At 48.3% G+C, this 20,951-nt stretch overlaps 1 protein-coding gene across 1 annotated transcript in view; it reads right to left on the bottom strand.

Annotated features, from left to right (window-relative positions):
- The window catches only part of LOC142584282 (uncharacterized), a 109,493-nt gene that overhangs the window by 26,281 nt on the left and 62,261 nt on the right, over nt 1-20,951 (bottom strand). The window contains exon 4 of the mRNA XM_075694419.1: nt 5,809-5,895. Coding sequence (XP_075550534.1) covers nt 5,809-5,895 — 87 coding nt within the window. The remainder of the gene's footprint in view (nt 1-5,808; nt 5,896-20,951) is intronic.

The raw sequence follows: 20,951 nt of genomic DNA, 5'->3' as shown, positions 1-20,951 counted from the left end.
AACCTCCGACGAGTCGTGTCTAAGAGCCGACGCGCTTCACCCGCTCATCAGATTTTCGCCGATCGCCGACTGTGCTCGCCACTCTCGTTGTGCGCGAATGTTGCTTGTTTTTCAAGCGAAGCTTGTATTGGATCACAAGTGGTGTTGTAGTTATAACGCAGAAAAACCCAGTTGCTCCAAGATCAAAGCAGCTGCGGGAAAGGGTGGGTGGATGAGTTGACAGCTACGCCGAAGCCTGAGCGGGAGTCATTAGCAGACTTTCCAGCTGCTTAGGCGCGCACTCACACCACGCGCGCAGCCAATTGGAACCATTTCGCTTCCACTGAGGAGGGAAAGGGCAGGAAATAGCACCGCGTGCGCTGCCGCCGCCTTAGTTTCCATTCAGTTCAACCTCGAAAAACGGATGGGGCGGCCACGCGTTGTGCGTTCCCCGGAGAAAAAGGCAGCCTTCGACGAGCGGCGGTGAGAACTCCCCTGTGAAAGGCTTGCCTTCGGCGCACTAATCCAGCGGTTCGATGATGATGATGATAAAGCAACATTTACTGGGTCCGACATAAATCGGTGGTGCACGCAGTCACCAGATCGAGTGGTTCCCTAGTTACGGGACCCATAAGTTTTCAGCAGCTCCTAGACCCTGTCCGTCAGTGCGAGCTGAATCGGTAGGGCGGGGCTGGATAACAAGGTCTCCCATCGCTCAAGGGGTTGGGGATTGGGGGTGTTGTTGGAAAGGGGAGGGGGGTCTTGAGTTCTGTGCACTCTGCCAAGACGTGCGGCAAGGTGCCCTTTTCTCTTGTGCAAAATGGACAGAGCATATCGTATTCCGCATGGTACATGCGGTTGATCAGTACGGAATGCGCAAGCGATCCCGCCTGCGCTCGACGCAGGATCGTCTGTTGTTGCCTGGGGAGTTTGGGGTGCGGTTCTGGCAGTCTGCGCATTTCCTCTCGGTACATCGGGGTAATGTCACGAAAGCTGGTAACCGGGTGCGGTAGTTCTTCCGGCTCGTGCTCGGCCGGATTGACATTTCTCGGGCATGGTAGTCGGCGATGGTGTTGCCTGCTACCTGCGAGTGAGCCGGGACCCACACGAGCTCTATGGCTCGTGTGGGTCCCGGAGGCTTGTGCTTGGCAAGAACGGCTCGGGGTCGCGGAGGAGATTACCCCCTTGCGGAAGCTTCTGTAGGCTGTCTTTGAGTCGGTGACTACGATGTCCACGCTCGGCTGTGCGAGTGCGAGGGCCACGGCCGCTTCTTCGGCAAATGCGGGGTCTGTTGTCTTCAGGGACTCGCTGACGATCAGCCTGTCTTTTGATGTAACCACCACCGTTGCACGGTCTGCACGGTCACTGTGTTTTCGGAGCGAGGCGTCCGCGTAGAGAACCCTGGGGTTCTCTTCCAGCTTCCGGGCTAGGGCTGTGGCTCGCGCGGTGCGCCTCTCGTCATCCTTGCCAAGTTGCCGGCGTCAAGTTCTGGGGAAGGGGCTTTGCCTGAATGATCGTCTTCAAGTCTTCCGGAAGGGCCGTCTTGATGAGTGCTGGCTCGATCTGCCATCCTATCTTGCGTAGGACGGCTCGTCCGTCTTCCCTGTGACTGAGCCGGATTCTCTGATTAGAGAGGTGGGCTTCTATGAGCTCCTCCACCGTGTTGTGGGCGCCCATGTCTACCAGTGTTTGCGTGGACGAGTATATGGGCATGCCCAGTGCTTCTTTCGTTGCCTTACGAAGCATCGTGTTTAGGGTGCCCCTATTCGCCTTCGTCAGCTGGAGTTACGGGCGGAGTAGGTAACCCGCGACACGACGAACGCGCGTACCAGGCGCATGGCATAGTCTTCTTTAAGGCCTCGGTTTCTGTTGGATACCCTCCGATTCATACCAAGTATCTGTTCGGTTGTAGTCTTGATCTTTGTGATGGCGGCCAGTGACTTTCCGTCACTCTGAAGTAGTAGGCCGAGAATCCTAATCTGCTGTGTTGGCTTGATGGTCGTTCCGGCGATCGTGACAATCACGTTCGTTCGGCAGCAGCTCCTTCTTGGATTTTCCCAGTTGGATCATGAGAAGCTTTGATTTCTGGGGAGCGCAGCTAAATCTGCACGACTTTGCGTACTCGTACATGGTTGTTGCCGCCCGCTGCAAGACTTCCTCCATCCAGGCATCGGATCCGGCTCGGGCCGTCTACACCGTAATATCGTCCGCGTAGAGCGCGTAGTCCACGCCTTCGATTTGCTTGAGTAGATCGGGCAGGGGCAGCAGGGCCAGATTGAAGAGCAGGGGCGACAAGACCAATCCCTCAGGGGTGCCCCTATCGCCGAGCTCGACAGGGTCCGACTTCTCCTCCCCTATCCATATGGTCGCCGTTGGGTTTGACAGAAAATATTTTATGTAGCCGAATGTCTTTCGGCCACACCGGGTTATGTTTAGATTCTGCAACACGCTCGCGTTGGACACGTTGTCAAACGCTCCCTTCATGTCGAGGGCGAGTACCCCGCGCGGCGCGTGCCTCGTTGCCGGCTTGCGACCAGTTCGTGGAGTTGCATCATCATGTCTTGGGTGCTGAGAGGCTGCCTAAAGCCGTACGTCGTCTCTGGCATCTTATCCGTTTCTTCGAGGTGCTTCTGCAGCCCGCGAAGCATCATGCGCTCCATCACCTTCCCCACGCAGGATGTGAGGGAGATGGGCCGCATGTTGTCTATCGTGAGGGCCTTGCCGGGCTTTGGAATGAAGCGGACCTCGGCGTCCTTCCATTCCTTTGGCAACTGCGAGCTCTCCCAGGCTTCGTTAATGTGCTCTAAGAGGCCGCAGGCCGCTTTACCGCTCATGTTACCGAGTAATTTGTAAGTTATGGTGTCCCTGGCGGGTGCACTTCTCTTATTACTGTCATCTATCGCTTTCCACAGTTCCGTCATGGTAAACGGCCGGTCCAGTTCTTCGTTGTCTGGTCCTTCGTACCTCTTGGGCACCGGGTACTGGCCCTTCTCTGTCTTTAGGTACTTGGCCTTCAGGTCTTCCAGGAGCCTGCGGCCGTCTCCCTTGTACGTGTTCAAAACTTTGGTGAGGTTGCGATTGGTCGCAGTTTTGCTACTGAGCGGGTCGATCAGATGCCTCAAGAGACACCACGTCTTCCACGTCGAGAGCTTGCCCTGTCGGCCGTCGCAGGTCTTCAGCTAATTTTCCTTGCATAGTTTGGCCGCGTACTCGGCGATCTGTTTGTTCAAGACTGCTATGCGCTGGGTCAGCTTTCTGTTGTGTCTCTGACGTTTCCACCGCCGCATCAACGAGTGTCGGGCCGCCTACATGTGGGTCAGTCTGGCGTCCACGTACGGTGTCTGCGACGTCGTTGCAATTTCATGGGTAAATTTATCGAGGGCCTTCTTCTGGTCCCTCGCCCAATTGGCGTAGGTCCTTTGTGTTTCAGCTTGTCCCGTTTCTTCCTCGGATGCCTCTTCTTGTTCTTGGGTAAACTTTCTCATCTTGTCCCAATGCGTGATCCGCGCCGTCCCCAGCACAGCCCGATATCGGGAGCCTCGGATCGTGATGCCGATCACGCTGTAGTCAGACCCCAGGTCCACTTCTTCGCTTCTCCAGGAGACGTCTAGCGTGCCCGATAACCACGACAGGTCTGGCGTAGTGTCCCTCGCCGCACGGTTGCCTCTTCGGGTGGTTACGTCTGGCTCGTTCAGGAGGGTCATCTCGTGATCCTCCATTGCTTTGGCCAATGCTTTTTTCCTCTCTTGGGCTGAAACTTATAGCCCCACCTTTTGTGAGGGGCGTTAAAGTCGCCGAGGATCAGGAGTGGCCTGGTCCGTGCCAACCCTTTCGCCTGGCTCACGATGCGGTCAAATTCATACTGCCGTTGTGACGGCCGGCAGTACGCGCTCATTACAAATAAATTGCCCGAGCTGCCACTTTCTCTAGCATGAATTTCGACCAGCGTGTGCTTGAACCCACCCTGCGCCTTGACATGTTGAGTTGCCGCCACGTTGCTGCGGACGAGCACCGCCGACCCGTTCTCCGTGGGGTCCGTGTAAGTGGCGTACCCCGCGGTTTCACGTTTGTTTCTTGTAGAGCAATTACATCGGGCTTGTTTTCTTGCCCGTCAATGTGTAATAATAGTTCCGCTTCTTTGTTGCGAATCCCGCGGCAGTTCCATTGGTAAATTACGGTGGTATCTCCCCCGGTTTTCTTCTTGTGCGTCTTACTTGGCTTCTGCATCATTCTTTCCGGACGTCTCGAGTTGATTGCGCCTTTTCGCGATCACGCCTTTGATTTTTCGGACCGCTCCTTTTTCAGGGACGTGAAGCAAATCCTCACCGAAGTTGAGGCTACTTATGGCGCTAGGCGCTTGTGCTTCACCGATCGCGTGTGAGGCTGACTTTCGACAGCCTCGAGTCGGGCGTCCATTTTGCCTAGCCTTTCATTAATTTCGGAAATTGCGGTCAAAATGCCCGTCAGCTTTCCTTCTCGCGGGATCTGTATCGTTGCCGTGGTCGCGGTCTCTGCGGTCCCCGCTTCCTCTCAGCTCGCGGGGCTCATTTCGGCGTTCATCGCCTCTTGATTACTTGATGCACGTTGCGTGACCCCAGCCTCTCCCGCCGCCCGCCCTAGCCGGGGCGAGGAGGGGTCCCTCCGCGGCAATATGCGCAAGCATGCGGCGTTGTTTACCGCCGTACTGTTTTTTGGGGGCTTGCATTTGCCATGCTGCCGTTATTCGCCAGTGTTTCGGTATTATTCATAAGCTCCCGTATTTGGGCGTTTTGCTCCTGGATCTGAGCGTTCTGGCGCTTTATGATCCTCTTAAGTTCTATCACTTCGCTACTGTCATTTTGCGGATTCGCTTGTGAGTTAAGGGGTTGGGAGGGGGTGAGCGGTCGGAATTCGGTGTTGTTGGTTCGAGCGACGGGAGACCTGTTGGTCCAGACCTCCTTTTTCTCGACGATCCCTCGGCGTCCGGTTGGCTCGCTCCGGGACCTTGAACTGGCCCCGGATCTCGAACTGGTCCGGGAGCGCGAGCGGCGGTTGCCGCCGCCGTTGCCGCCCTCGGATTGTGTCTTCGATCGGGAGTGACTCCGGCGGCCGTTTCCGTCGATCGAGCCACCCGAGACCAGGCAATTAGTGAGCAAAGAAAACAAGATCCAGAGCTGCGGCAGCGGGCCGCCAAAACAACCCGACAACATTATCTGTGTGTTATTTAATCGTGGCGAAGGTAACAAACACGTAGGACAAGGTTCGATTACGCAAATTTTCGGGTAAGGGAATGATTGCCGTATTTTATTTCTGGACATAGGTTCGACCGATGAAGAGTTACCTTCGTGAGCCACAGTTTTTGCTACTGTGTTCTTCACCGTCACTATAATGTGACAATATTCACGCCTTTAATAATGAAGCTCCAAATAATAATAAGAAATGCTGCCCGACGGTTTGAAAGTAAAGCTTGGGAAAATGAGGGTTTGTTCTAGTTTGTGTTCATGGCTCACCTATATGAATGTATCATTTGTTCGATCGGTGCAAAGCTGTTTTGTGGGCTCTTTGTATGGTTCTATTAGGCCGACTTTGTTTTAGTGTATGTCCTGTTGAAAAGTTAGTCTGCTATGAAAGTGAGGGTATCTAATCTTTAGCAGTCCCAGGCCGAAGCCACTCGAAGGAGTACTTGTCTATCTGTCTTTTTCCTGCGGCTTTTCTTTTTGTTTGCAGAATGGCTCTATACATGTACAATTTATGTAACGCTGTAAACAGCAGCATTTAACTAGAACATTGCTTCTGTAATAATTGTGTAATAATTGGAAATTATAGTGCAGCTTCCAGCGTTTGACTCACCTGCCTGTGAGTCCTTGAACTGTAAAATGCCACACTTGGTAGATTCGTCCCAGTGAAGAAGTAAATATTCTATGCCGCCTTCATCATCTGTAGGATGGAAAATATTTCTAATTAGAGCAAAGAAACTTTATTAGCTCTCGCACTTTTACAAAACAAAAGAAAACATCAAAAGAAGATAGATAAACGTTAATAAACTTCGTTGCACAAAGCAAAAATTAACGGCGATTTAAAGGGGTGGAGACACCAAATTTCGAGGCTATAAATAGTCTGTCGTAGGCTGCTGCTGTATGTGAGAACACCCACAACGAGGTATTGGACGCTACAAACATTTCAAAATATTTTTAGTTCAGGGGCCCTATAACGTAAAACCATTCCAACATGTTTCTATTCCAATCTCCTGACGTCAAATTTGCGTAACCACCAACGCAAGCACCGGGCGGTCACCCGCAGGGTTGTCTGAACAGACCAATCAAACGCTCTCCTCGTTCATAGGAGGTCACTTTTGTTTGCTTGAAAAACGAATAACATTGCCTACACTGAGCGGCTTGTCGTATCTAATTGGCTGACAAGAGGCGAGGAGAACGCTCAAGTGGAGAGAGATTCGATGGGGCCGAGCCACTGCACTGAAAGTCGATAACCGGATGAAAAGGGTGGTTATTGGTCGACTTTCCCTTACTTAGCTTGCGGTGGCTGGTCGAAAATCGCTGCGGCATGCAACGGAAGCTCAAGAATGACGCTAAAACGGACCCTCAGCAAAGAAGAGTTGGCAGAATGAGGAGGTAAACGTGCCGAAAGTGCTCGAAAACGTTACACGGCCACGCAAGAAGTTTATTATACGCAAATACACCCATGCTCTCCGGCAGGTGCGAGTAGCCAGCGTCTGAGCGATCGGCGGCAGCCGCCTTTTATTCCTTGCGGAATGGGGCAGCCTGCGGCTATTCCGAAGAAAATTCAGTTTTGTTCGGCATATTAATGCATGTTTATCGCGTACACGTCACTTTGACGCGGTGAGTTCTTGCGGTTTTGTGACGTCGCGTGACAGGCAGGTGAAGTGGGTGCAGCCCGAAAACTTTTTACCAATAGCCGAGGGCTAATGGCGAAAAGGGGTCGAATCAGAAGTAACTGTCTTTCTTTTTTTTGCCAAATCATGCATAATCGGTGTGTACACATCATATCAGATGGGGAGGTAGCGCGGTTTTCGTGACGTCGCGTGATAGACACGTGAAGTGGGGATGGTCGAAAAAAGTTTTTGACCAATCGTGGAGGGCTGATAGCAGAATTGGAATAGAAAAGTTTGGAATAGTTTTACGTTATAGCGCCCCAGCTCCAAAACGTCATTAAAAGCTCCTTCTCGTGGTCGAGACCCATCGCCAGCGCGACTGTTGTGATGTCACAGCGGAGGAACGATAATATTGACGTCATAGCACAAAGACGTGACGTGTGATGAGTAGCGATGAAATATCGATTACGGAGCCTGCTTAACCGAGCGACCGAACATAGCCTGCACTATGACCGAGCTACAGGCATATAGACATTCTTTCTTAATGCAAAGAAGAGGTAAGGCGTGCAGATACGGACACAAGAGGAGAGAAGTGGACAACACGAACGCCGCACGGCGACCCCAGAATGGCAAACGGCGTGCGGCGAGTTGCCGTGCCGGTAACGTGGACGGGCCTTGAGTGTAACACGTAGCCGGCCGGCTCGGAAAGGGACCCGGATATGCGGCATTCGTGTTGTCCATTTCTCGTCTGACCGTGTCTTAGTGCCTTACCCCTTCTTTGCATTATGAATCCTTACCAACTAGCTCAGCATTCTGTCGTTTTTAAAATCCTCTCTCTATGCTACAGGCTTCTAGAACACTGTAACCGAGCTAACTCTGGCCCCTGGCTTACCGAGACATGCACAGGGCAGTAGCGGAAGCCAGTTGACGTAGCATCTGCGAGTCGCATAGTTCGGCAGCTCGGAGCGATCTCTCGTTCGCTTGGCGTTTCTCAACGTGTAAAGGCGCGTCCACGTTACCGGCATGGCAACTCGCGGCACGTCTTGTGCCGTTCGCGGGCCGCCATATGCGACGGTGGTTTGTCTCGCGAACGGTGAGATTTCCTTGCCGTAGAGAGTATCTGGCCGGGACCCATTTGTGCGGCAGTTGTACGGCGAAGTGGCCAATCAGCGATCGAGGAGTCGTTACTCTGGCACTGCCGGCAGCCTCATCGCCTCTGATCGTTCGGCGGTGCCGATATCGTCGCTAGGCCTTTCCCGGTTCTCTTCAAAGCTGAAAATGAGGGCGCTTCGGAATGAATCGCCGACTCTCACAAGCCGCACTATTTTCTTACCGTTGTTGACGCTCTTCGCAATAATTATAGTAATCGCGACATGCACTTCGAGTCGCCAGTTGTTTACTTCTTCAGGCAGAGCACGCGTATGCGCGAGCAGACGACGCCGCATAGTTTTACGTCACTATTTTTTGTGACCCACGTAACCAAGCCGTGTTGCGTTTCCTCTCCTTCGACGTCGTAGCATCACCCGAAACCCAGAAACCGAAATCACTCGGTATAATAATGCTATTATTAAATTATTTATCGGGCATATATGAATCCCGCCGTGTGTATCGTGCTTCCTGAAGCAGTACGCAACGCTTGAATCGAAGAACGCATGAACGAAAATTTTCATGTCACCACCCTTTTAAGTTAAACGTAAGTGCATCGTAAGTGACTGAATTCGTAGCACATGCCTACTTTCTGTTCGTTCACTTTTTCGTGTTTTAACATGAAACACTGAAGTTCTTGAAAGGTACTTGGTTTATAATTACATCTATACAGTTTCAAGATTGTTGTGGATTTACTTCATGCTTCTCAATTTTGCTTTGTTTCAGAATTTAGATTTATTGCAAGGATATGCCTTAGTTTAGTGCGTTGCACAGTACTGGCGGGTTCAGGCCAACTTCGGAGCTTCTGCCTCATAATCAATTTCTATCTCTATGAGCAATGACTCGTTTGTGCTTTTACTGAGCTCAAATATTTTTCTCATGTGTATAATGCTCGAAAAATATTGCCGTGCACATTTCATCACACTATAGGGGATATGCCTTATAACATTTCTGTCACCGTGCGAGAGGTCCTCGTAATTTTAGCAGAATTGCGATAAAACTCACGTTGACGACACCACCTGCCGCAAGGAGGACAACGAGGTGCTTTTCGGCTTTTGTCTTGAGCTATTTTCCTGCCTTACTCCAGGCGAGCCTGCCCCATTAAATTCAGTCGACTGGCTCTTGTAAATGATCGTTTTTGGTGTGTTTGTCTGCACAGACCATTTTCCTGTAGGTGTACAATCTTCGTTCGCGCCACGGATCTCAGCAGTAGTCCCTGCATTGAGCTTGACACCGAGCCTTCCGAAGAAGACACTCTAGCGCAACGGCTACGACTCATGAAATTTTTTTGAATGGCTACTGATCCAGCATAAGCCACGATTGATTCAGGCTTTATGCCACAAGGTTTTGAAAACATCCTTGTTGTCGACACAATCCAAAGTCTAACACTTTTCTTGAGGCCGTCCTCGTTCACGGCATTCCTTTCCCGCCACCCTTCGCCACCAGTTCGTATGGCTTACCCTGAGGACTACCCTATTTGCCTTTACTACTGCTGCATTGGCCACTTAGATCGTCACTGCCTCAAGCGATGGTCACCGCCGCCGGCGTCATACGCAGCCGCTTATTATTGCGATATCAGTTGTATGGCCATTTCAAGCGCATTTCCGCCGTCGGCGCCGTCGCACATGCGCCTTACGCCGCATGTGCGAACGAAGGCGTGCTAGGAGAACCGACGATCACGACTAAACCTCGCCCGCGCGAAAGAGACGAAAGCGGTGAGGAATTGCACCGTCTTCCGTCGTGCACGAGGCACCTAACGTTGCGAAGCAGGGGGGGGGGGGGGAGGGCGGGCGGCGTTCTACTGCGGCAGTAACTGCGCATGCGGCGGCAGCGCGCGGTCGCGGGGCCGTATCCTGAAAGCAATCTGCGTTGAGGACAGAGTCTAGGCACGTAGCTTTGGGCGTGCTATATGTTCTCAGCGCTCATTGCGTTGAAGCGAAAGACAGCACGAATTGCATTTCACTCGAGGCTGCTGCTAAATTCCCTAAGGCAAGCGTTTTGACAGCGAGTTTCGGCGGTCATCGGCTCAGGTGTATTCATGTTTACTAGTGTACACGTGGCACCATGGTTGGTAATTTAGTTAGTGTTCATATGTTTACTAGTTTGTGCGGCTGATAAAACTATTATCCTTACTTCGTGCAGCAGTCCACTAATTTGCTATGACAATTGATGTTTCTCCTGTTGGGCGAAACTGTGACTTTTCTCGTCCCTGTGGGTCCACTCCGCACTATGCCATGCGCAATGAGCGATCCATCACTGATGTCCCTGCCTTGAACTTTCGCTACGACCGTTCACCCTCACTTCCACACAGTTAAGATTGTTCGCCCGAACCCAGTCGCTTCTCTGGAAACTACAAGGTAATGCTTCTGGACGTGAAGCTGCTTTGTCGACCTTACTATCAAAATCTTCGGCACACTCTACCTACCAAATAAAACCTTACTGAGGTGATGACATCGCTGTCTTCGAGCTGACCGACCAGCACAGGAGCCCATATTTTCCTTATGAGTACTGGCTTTCGCCGACGACTCGTAAAGCTCCCTACTCTTGCTAGGACGCAGGCTATCAGTGTTGCGCATAAAGTTACTGTCCCTGCCCTCAGCATAAGTGCAGCACGTGTCATGACCATTGTTGCGTACTCCGGGGTAGCGTACCGTACCGCTGCCGAGAAGTAGCGGCGCCTGCCTATCGAAGCTCGACCGACATTACTTATTGGGTAGCGTGGCGTTGTCGGCGGGCTGCAGGCATCCGGTAGATCATGGCGACCAAGCAAGGGCGAGACGATTTGCTAGTGCGAAACTTGCACTGTTTATTCAAAGGTAGTTGAAAGAAAATAAGAAGAGCATGAAGCATGAAGTCTCAAGTATGAAGTCTCTCAAAAGTACATTTCGGAGCCCCTTAAATAGGCTCTCTACAAGTGTGGGCGGGATCTTGCTTCCGTCGATGACACGTGACAGGCACCGAGAGAGGGGCCCTCCTCCTGCAATACCGAGCACGGGCAGGAGAAGTCGATCCTCTTTTCGACGAATCCGGGGAGAAGGTCGGGTGAATGACCTCTCCGGCGCCGTGGGGTCCGGCCAAGAGAGGGTAAGGGGATGACGTATTACCCACGTTGCCATGACCATGCGAGGGGAAGGGGATGACGTAGCACCCACGGTGCTACGACCATAAGAGGGGAAGGGGATGACGTAGCACCCCCGGTGCCACGACCATGAATGGGGAAGGGGATCACGTAGCACCCACGGTGCCAGGACCATTTAGAGGGTAAGGGGATGAAGTATCGCCCTTGGCGTCCGGCCATCCCTAACACCATTGGCCACCACTCTGTTGTCGTCTCCACAACGATCGCTCATTGCCCCATGACCAAACCTCCGGCCGTAATTTTGCTCTCCGCAATATCGCTTCTTAGTGAATGATCTGCCGGTACTCTATCCCTAGTCTTTCCTATTAATTTGGAATATACTGACGCGAACTCCCGTTGTTTAAGACGCAATGACTTCGCTCATATGCTGGCAACATCACTAGTCCATATTGAGCTGTCATTTTCCCCGCCTGCTCCTCATCCATCCACTGCGTAAAATTCCTCTGTAGTATGACAACCACACAGTAACCTGTTCATACTATGAGGACCAATCGGACTTCCAGCCCTGTGGTTAAGATTGGCATGACCAGCCAAATTCTGCTGCAAGGTATTTGTATTGCAGAACTTTATACTTAATGGGTTAATCCCGTGGCAGCTTTATCAAGGAAGGCTTCCTCCGAGCCTAGGAGGACTCAAAAGTCTACTTCTCTCCCCATTCCCAACGTACGAGAAATTATGGCAGTGTAAATTGTATCCGCGCAGACTGACGCTCTTTTTCGTGTTTTGTGTTTTTTATATCCGAACATTTTCGACTTGGACAATTGGCCTTCAAGGAGAAGCTCGCTCTGAAACATAGCGGTCATAATGGCCAGATGCTACGCCGATTTATAGAGGACCATATTTTCTCTGTCGGAATGCCAAGTAATTGAAACTGAAGTGAACAGGTGCTCGACAAAAACACACTGAGCCTTCTGCAAGTTCTTGCGAAACGCGAGGGGTATTTGGTATAAAAATTGAGCATGGGTGCCTCTGCGCGAATTATCACCACGTGAACGTTACTAAGAAAGACGTGTAACCACTACAACGTATCGAAAGCACCCTTGACTGCCAGTACGGTACCACCTACTTCTACTTTATTGAACTTTGCTCTGTTACAGGCAGACTGCTGTCCACAAAAGGGGCAGATAAAACACTGCGTTTATGACATCCGCTAGTCTTTATCAAATAAACATATTGCGCCTTGGATTATATAACGCTCCAGCCACCTTCATGCGTATGATTGGATCTTTTTTTTTCAGTTCTCGTAATGGTCCACATGGCTTTGCTGTTCCGACGTCCATCATCGACTTTTCACCTACATTTAACGCTCAGCATGAGCGTTTATCTGGCATACTTTTCTTTTCTTAAGACCAGACTGCAACTCAATTAATCGACATGCTCTTTGTATCACCGTTAAATTTGTTGTGGGACATGACATCGACGCTTTTTGACTACAATCTGACCCAGACAACATTCATGCCGTTTGAGACTTTCCGCTTTCAAGTTCAGCCACAGGCGTTCGACGTTTTGCTGGTATTTGCTTGTGCTACCGCTACTTTGCTTGAGATTTACCGTAATTACGCGACTTCTCTCTGATCTATTGAATAAGGATGTGCGTTTCTCTGGAAACCCTCAGAAGTCGCGAACTGTTATCTTTTCATCATTCTTCTCTCCTCCCTAGCGATATTAAGCCACTTAATTCCTAATGTCGTTACAGAATTTTGTATAGGTGCGAGCGGTCATGACGTAAATTCTATCCTAGCTCGGCAGCAGCGCGGCGAAAGTCGCATCAACGCTTAGGCCAGTCCCCTCATGTCTTAATCGGAGTGCCACTATTCGATTACGGAACGTGAATGTCTTGTTGCAGACGGGGCCATTGCGAAGTTCCGGCATTACCGATACTGGCGATTTTCTCGGTAGTGACCAACCACGATGCTGTCTGCTGGCTTTCATTCCTAAAGGTGCCCACGGGCCAGCTTAGTCGTTGGGCATTGAGGCTACAATAGTTATTGTATTCATTTTTTACAAGTCTACGCGTCCACACCAATCCGCTTACATACACTTTGTTGCTATTCACCTATTCACACAAGCTTGACACTTCGGGAACCAACATCGCTGCTTGCGTTCTCTCTGCATTGCAGCTCAAGCTTATTGCTCACGAGAAAGGTCATGACGCCTCCTTCCAAGCACTCACTGATCGTTTTCAGTACTCACCGGTCGATGCTACCTTAGGGTGCTTCACCCTCCGGGACGGTACTCTATAGCATCGTGACCTTCATCACGAAAGCCCTGATTTCCATCTTATTTATTTTCACCTTCTGACACCCACTCAACATTTCAAAAATCCTCACGACGCAGCTTCTGTTCGGCACCTCGGCGTAGTTCGTACCTACTACCGAGTATACGCCATCATTTTCTCTTTTTTAGCCGGTTTTGATTGTTCCGTACGGTGATACGCCACTGCTCCTGAACTATGCTAATGTATCAAGAAGTCAACTCTGTTCTTCGCTTGTTGCCTGCAGCTTCTCGACATCAAGGCCGACCCTCCCCATCGCGCCAGTTCACAACTGTTTGGCCCTTTTTCGGCATCTACATAAGGAGCAAATTGGTTGCTGTCCCTGCGGACAGCGCAGGTTATTACGCTATTACACTTGCCCTTTTAACTAATTGTGCTACACATGGTCCCGGACTTCCCCCAACATGACGTTATCTTGGTGCATTGTGCTCCACGTGAAATGCGGAGACTGTGACCGTACGTTCTTGTCCGAGGCTTTAGATAAGACCATGCTTCTTTGCTCTATTAAGCACAACTTAGCAGCTCCTACCAACTACAAACCAATGGCCTTACCTAGCATTTCAAGGGACCCTTATACACGCCCTCTCGAAAGAAACTACCGCGATTAGGACCCCTCTCAATTCTACGATACCTTCGTCTACAAATTTTGCTGTGGCGACACTGCTCGCTTTTCCCCGTTCAACCTCTGGCATGGTGAAGAATCGCACATTACCAATATGCACCTTGCTTCCATTCACTATGACACCAACAAGCAGCGCCACCCGTGTGGCCATCTCCCGTGCTGATCACACTCGGAAACTTGGACGCGCCCCTCCAAAAGTATCTCAAGGTATTAACGCTTATGACCGTCCCATCCAAAAGTATCTGAAGGAAACTTTAGCCTGCGATGGACATTGTCACAGTGATGGGCGCGTATTGTCTGGCTCCGTTGTGTTCCTTCGGTCGCCATCTCAGAAAGATGGTGTTTATAGGAAACTATTCTCCTGTTACCCAGACTCATGCTACGTGCTTCCACAAGTGACGGATGTCACCTCTGAACTGATTCTAACGAGGCCCACTAATTCCTTGGTTGTGGCAACGAGTGACTTAATCGACATAGCTATGCTCAACTCATACCATTCTCCGAAAGCCCCACTTATTGAATGCCTATGGGATGGCCCTTATGCAGCCGGGGCAGTATTGCGATAGGGCAGAGACTGAAGGAGATCAGCCCCGATGACGAAGGCGACCAGGTCCTTGCACCAGCTATCTTCACTTTGGCGTTTGGCGAGTCTGCTATTGATATATACGTGTAAATAATCTCGTTAGACTGCGTTTCTCCACACACAACAGTATGTTACGTGCGGATCTCGTTCTGAGCACGTATAGAGACACGCCACGGCACCACATGCGTGTACACGTCCAAACAGGTTACTCTATAGCGCAGTCTGAATACTGAGCGGATATAGCAAGTAATGAAGGCTATGTGATAACATGCTGCAGTTAAAGGCCAACTGAAACAAAATTCTGAACCGCTTAAAAAGCCCGTTTCAGATAATGCAGATATACAATAGCTTCTATGAAAAATGTTACGCTTGAAATGCGGAAAGGCGCTTCGCAAAACTCACAGAAATGGATTCTTTCATACCAAAACTGAAAACAAAGCCGCCATTACCAGATGATGGAAGTGATGTACTATTCCGACTGTAGAAAACCGGAGTCCCGGTCGTCTACTTGCCTTGCTTGTATGCTTGTATAACTTTCCTGTGTATCAGCGAAAAAGTTCCGCACATCTGCTAGCCGCAGAGTTAGTAATCTTTGCTCGCTCCTACGTGCGCTGAAAGAAAACTGTTGCGTGCCCGCCATGCTCTTTTTATGCGAAGTATTCTCCGAGTCAAGCCTGTTTTCACTGGTTGTCTACGTTGAACGAGCGTTCTATGCTCTCTGTCTCTGCTTGAAGAAAAGCGCATTGGGCTGACCTTCCTAAAGGCGTGGATATTGTCCCGCTTAACTCAGACGTGCTTCACGCGTGGCTCAGTTAAGCTACGTTCACGAAAATTGAGCTGAAGAAGAACGACAGTTTGGGCGAGTTGGTAGTTTTCCAGAATGTTTTTAAAACAGCGCTAATGACATAGGACACACAAAAGAGTATGGGGTGCACACGGTGCTTCGTACTATGTTTACAGCAAAAACACGTTTGCCTTTTGAAGCCTTTTTGAAGTCAGACAAATCCCCTTTTCCTGCCGCCTTACATACATTAGGCAGACAGGCTGATGCAATATTGTGAGGCTATCGGAGCACTATAATTCCTTAGACAATAAATCTACTAAACTGGCAAAGCACTGTTTAGAATGCGAGTGTGAACCCTTCTTTGATGACACAAAAATTCTATTTGTGCAGAATGATAGCAGTACAAGTGAAGTGGCGGAAGTATTTCCCATAGTGAGAAAAGGTAGTGGCTGTGTTGGTCAGCCTTCACTAGCTTTGTGTTTGAGAGAAGTGGGCTTGTTGAAAAGGGGTGAACAAATGTGCTAATCTCACCCGAGACCACGAGGCCATGTTTTAGGAATGACAGGTGCTTTTATTAACATTGAGCACGCGCGCATGCCTCATGTAAGGGGTTAGAAAGCAAACGTGTTTTTCGGGAAACGCAATTATAAATCAGCGGCGTGTGTATCCCATCCTCTTTTGCGCATCCTGTGTCGTTAGCGTTGTTTTAAAGCAAAGCTGCATATAGCTAGGCGATTCGTCCGTCCGTCGGTCGACTTTACGCCGAAAATTTTTTCAGAAAACGAAACCATAGTTGTTACAACTCTAACTCAGCAGCAAAAAGTGATAATACAATTCCGTGAGTTGCATCTGGTAGTACATCTGAAGCGAACAAAATTTATTGTTACACATGAATCTCAAAAAAGTTAGTAGTATGGAAATACAGCTTTTGCAGAATCCTTCTAAACAACGTAACAAATTCACGTAAGATGTAAAATGACATATCGCATTTGTCCTCTTTGAATGCTCTAATGGATGCCTTTCATAGAACCGCGATATCAGTTCTTGCTGCAGAGCTATGAAATTGTAAACTTCATGCTTCTATTTTTTTTTCAAACGGTAAAATATTTGAATATGTTTTGAAGAAAATTCAAGACCTAAATCACAATTCCGATTCCGACAATCTTTAGACTTTAAGTTTCTTCTCAAATTAAACAAAGTTCATTGAAATTGGTACAGGGGTTATCTGAGAAAGATGTTTTTGCCTTTTAGATGTACTTGAGTAGGTCGCGTTGGAGCCTGCGCCCCAGCTAAAGCTTCCTCTTAAGAGGAAGGTTTAGCTCGGGCTCAACTCCGCCGCGGCCTACTTAAATACATATAAAACGCCAAAACGCTTTTATGAGATAACGCCTGTACCCATTTTAATGAAACTTGTTGCATTTGAAAGAGAAAGTTAAATTGTAGTGACTGTTGGAAGCGGAATTTCTATTTAGGTCTTGAATATTGTTAAAGAAATTTTCAAAAATTCGAATGTTCGAAAATATAGACGAACGAAGTTTACAAATTGATAACTCTGCATCAAAAACAGATACCACAGTTCTGTAAACTGGATCCATTACACCATTGAAAGCGGACAAATTCGATATGTCACTTTATGTGTTACGTGAATTTGTTGCGTTGTTTACAAAGGTTTTGCAAAAGCTGTATTTCCATATTACTACATTTTTGAGATTCAAGTATAGCATATCAATATTGTCCGCTTTAGATGTACTATTAGATACAATTCACAGAATTGTATTATCATTTTTGTTTCTGAGTTACAGAGATGTAAACTTGATAGTTTCGTTTTTTGAAAACTTTCAATTTTTCCCAATTTTTATTAACAAATTGAGGAGCTAAATTTCGATTTATCGCTTGAATTTTATTAAAAATATTGTCAAATATTTGACCATTTGAAGAAAATAGAAACATGAAGTTTACAATTTCATAGCTCTGCAGCAAGAACAGATATCGCGGTTCTATGAACGGCATCCATTAGAGCATTCAAAGCGGACAAATTCGATATGTCATTTTACATTTTACGTGAATTTGTTACGTTGGTTGTAAGGGTTCTGCAAAGTTGTATTTCCCTATTACTAAATTTTTTTGCATTCATGTGTAACATTTTGTCCGCTTTAGATGTACTATAAGGTGCAATTCACGGAATTGTATTATCATTTTTCGTTCTTGAGTTAGAGAGTTGTAAACTTAATAGTCTTGTTTCTTGAAAATTTTTCATTTTTGCCAATTTTTAATAAAAAATTGACAACCTAACTCAAACATTGGAAAAAAAAAACGTCACTAGAGTTTAAGTTTTTCTTTCAAATGCGACAAACGCCGTCGAATTTGGTACAGTGGTTTCCGAGAAAAACGAATTCACCTTTTACATGTGTTTAGATAGGAGCACCCGAGGTTAAGCTTCCTCTTAAGCATGCCCCATACGCCGACCGATCCCGAAGACAGTATAATGCCGGGCCGACCCGTGACAGAGGTGAAGCCGCCTTTCAGCACTCCCCCTATTTGGGTCGATATTGAAGATACTGCAATACCCTCCCCCCTCACAGCTGAGATAAAGCAGGCCTTAAGCAATCCCCGTACGTGGGCGATCACGAAGATAGTTCGATGCCGGGCCGATCCACGGCGGAGGTGCAGTTAACCATTAAGGGGCCTACATACACAACTTCGCTGGTCATCCTTCTTCACCCTCTACAGTCTAGCGTAGCTGGCGTGGGAATAGAACATATCCAGTCCCATGCCGGAGCCGCTGGGACAGGGTGCATCACGCGCTAGCTTGGCTGACCAGTAGCATGTATACAGTTCTGGTTCACTGATGCGAACGTGTTGAGTTAGCGCCATCGACAAAGAGCTAGATCGCCGCGCACTTTTGTGCTTGCGTTACGGCAACCGATTGACATGCTTTTGCGGTTCACGTTTAAAGCGCAGGGTAAAATTTTAGCGATCTTAGCGACTCCGGTATGACGTATCCCACTTCGCCGGCCGCTGCGTGGCACCCTGGTTACGCCGGACTCGTGGACCGATCAGACAACTACGGTCATCTGTAGCAAAAAGTGAGAAGTAGCCTAGGCCCCGCACGGCCGGGCTAAAGGGGCCTGCCCTCTAGCCCAGCCATGGTCTATCTGCAAAATGCGCGTGAACTCACGGCCAGAGAGGCTGGACTACGGCCGTGATAATGTTTCACCCGTTTCGCACTAGCGGCATGGCAATCCTGCATGGTTGGCCACAGCTTATTCAATATGGGCAATGCGTTGCCTTCTCCTCCGTGACAAATGCAGCATTAGGTTTGTGCTGATGTTTCTAGCACTCTGTCAGAAAGGCTTTCGTTCGTCTGCTTTGACGCACCCGATGTAGAAAGAGAGAGAGAAAGCAAATAATAAATGAAAGGCAGAGAGGTTAACCAGGAATGAGCCCGGTTGGCTACCCTACACGGAGGAAAGCGAAAGGAGATGGAAAGATAAAGAAGAAGAGAAACTTCACTGGGGATATCGACCGGTCACTTAGTCCGGCTCACAGACGGTGATTCAATATTGGTGACTCAATATGCTTTCAAATATCCCAGCACTGCTTTTCTGGCCTTTTGTAGATGCGGTATGCGACGTCATGGTCCCAAGATCTTGTTCAAGGCGAACGGTTTTCTATATAACTGATTTAGAACTATGCAGAGGTCATGTCTTTCATTTTCAAAACACGGGCAGGAGCACAGTAGATGTTCTAGACGCGCGAAATGTCTCGGAGATGATGCACTACCGGAAATGATCACTCGAGAATACCGTGCGCCATCGTAGCTTATAGCACTTATGGTCCTCCACAGAACGCATTTACAAAACAGAGCTTGCATGGATAAAGTGACTATGCTGTTCAAACGTAGCTTGTACAGCTTCGTCAACTGCAGTTTACATGCTTGGTGCGCCTTTGCTGCTCCGCGTCGCATGTCCTGCTGCGGCGCGGTACACGCATGCGCTCTTAAAGCTGGGACAGGAAAGATATGTTCCGGGGGGGGCCTTCCTCTATGTAGCATTGTGTACTTCAAGGCCACAGCTCAGCACGGCCACGCAGCGCGCAACTTGCAAATGTTGAGCGAGTAACGCGCCTGGGCGCCTAGCCACACTTGAGAGTTCAGCAGTCGTGTACGGTTCTGAAACTTTCACCATTTCAGCATCATTACCGCTCACTGTGTGTTTAGGAGCTATTTAATGGTCGGTAATGACAAAATCTGGCAATTTCCAGCCCTACGACTTTACCAAGAATACATTGATAGATTTTTCGTGAACTTAAACTGCGCTACGGACGAGACACCGCGGTAGAAAAAAACATAACTAATGCGGACTAAAAACTGGTTTATTCAAATCACGCAATGCTGCCTCTTCAAACCATTCGCAATCCCAAGCCAGCTCATAACCACGTGACCATGGAATACTCCTTCGCCAAGTCCTTATGTACACCAAAAATCAAGCTCTTTCTCGAAGAGATACACTGTCGGTTCGCTGACGTATACCAATCTTGGCCATGTCTTGCTATCAAGGAAGCTTCGAAGATTTCCCGTGTCCTTTGGTTCTTTGCTTGCCCTAACACCTTCGTTTTGTCAAAAATTGACTTGCACTTGTTCACATATGACCTACAATGAACTGGCAGGTGCTTTCAGCTGCCATATTTTAAGAAGTTAGAGTGCTCCATTAAACGATTGTTAATACATCTTCCGGTTTGCCCTACATACAACATTGTTGACTGGTCAGTGGACATCCCTTACTCTTGAGATTATCTACGTTCGAAAGGGCGCATCAACGCGACGACCTCCCCAGACGATAAAATTTAGACGATAAAATATTGCAGAAGAAATGCAGGAAATTGGTAAATTATAAAAAATTAAGTATAAAGTTCACGAATTCGTAGCTCATCGCATTTTAATAAACAGCATCCTTTGGAGCCTCAAAATCCAACAAATTTATGCATGAGTTTACAACCTATGTCAATTTATTACAATGTTTGAAAGGGTTTTTGCAAATGCGCTATTAACAAATTGTTGTTATACTTGAGGATGGCGTATCATTATTGTCGGGTTTAGATATATCAATAAGTTCGCTCTACGGAATTGGGGTATCGTGTTTTGTTGCTGAGGTACAAAGTACTACACGTCAAATTTTGTATTTTGAAATTTTCCAATATTTAAGAAATGTACGTATAACGTAGAGGCTGAACGAAATCTAATTTTTTGAGATCACTACATGCTAACTTTTTTTTTATATTCAACATGACTAATCAGATTTTGTGCTGTGGTTTCCCTGAAAAATGATTGCAGATTTGCGATGTAATTTGATAGGAGCCCCCTCGCTAAAGCTTGCTCTTAAGTTCCACTTAGAATAATATTATTGTTGGCAGGATATGTTCATAAAACTGCTTTACAAAAAGAAAGAAAGAAGACAGTGATGTTGCTCAGAAGAGCGTCTGGTTGGCTTAAAATGACCAAATGCCTACTTCTGCAATTTTGTAAATGTTAGATTAAATATTTCGTACCATACAAAATCCACCGACATTTCCAGCTAAGCTGTTTCTGTCGAGCA

Source organism: Dermacentor variabilis, chromosome 6 (genome assembly GCF_050947875.1).
Source record: "Dermacentor variabilis isolate Ectoservices chromosome 6, ASM5094787v1, whole genome shotgun sequence".
NCBI classification, from domain to species: domain Eukaryota; kingdom Metazoa; phylum Arthropoda; class Arachnida; order Ixodida; family Ixodidae; genus Dermacentor; species Dermacentor variabilis.
This window is presented reverse-complemented; position numbering and strand designations above follow the sequence as displayed.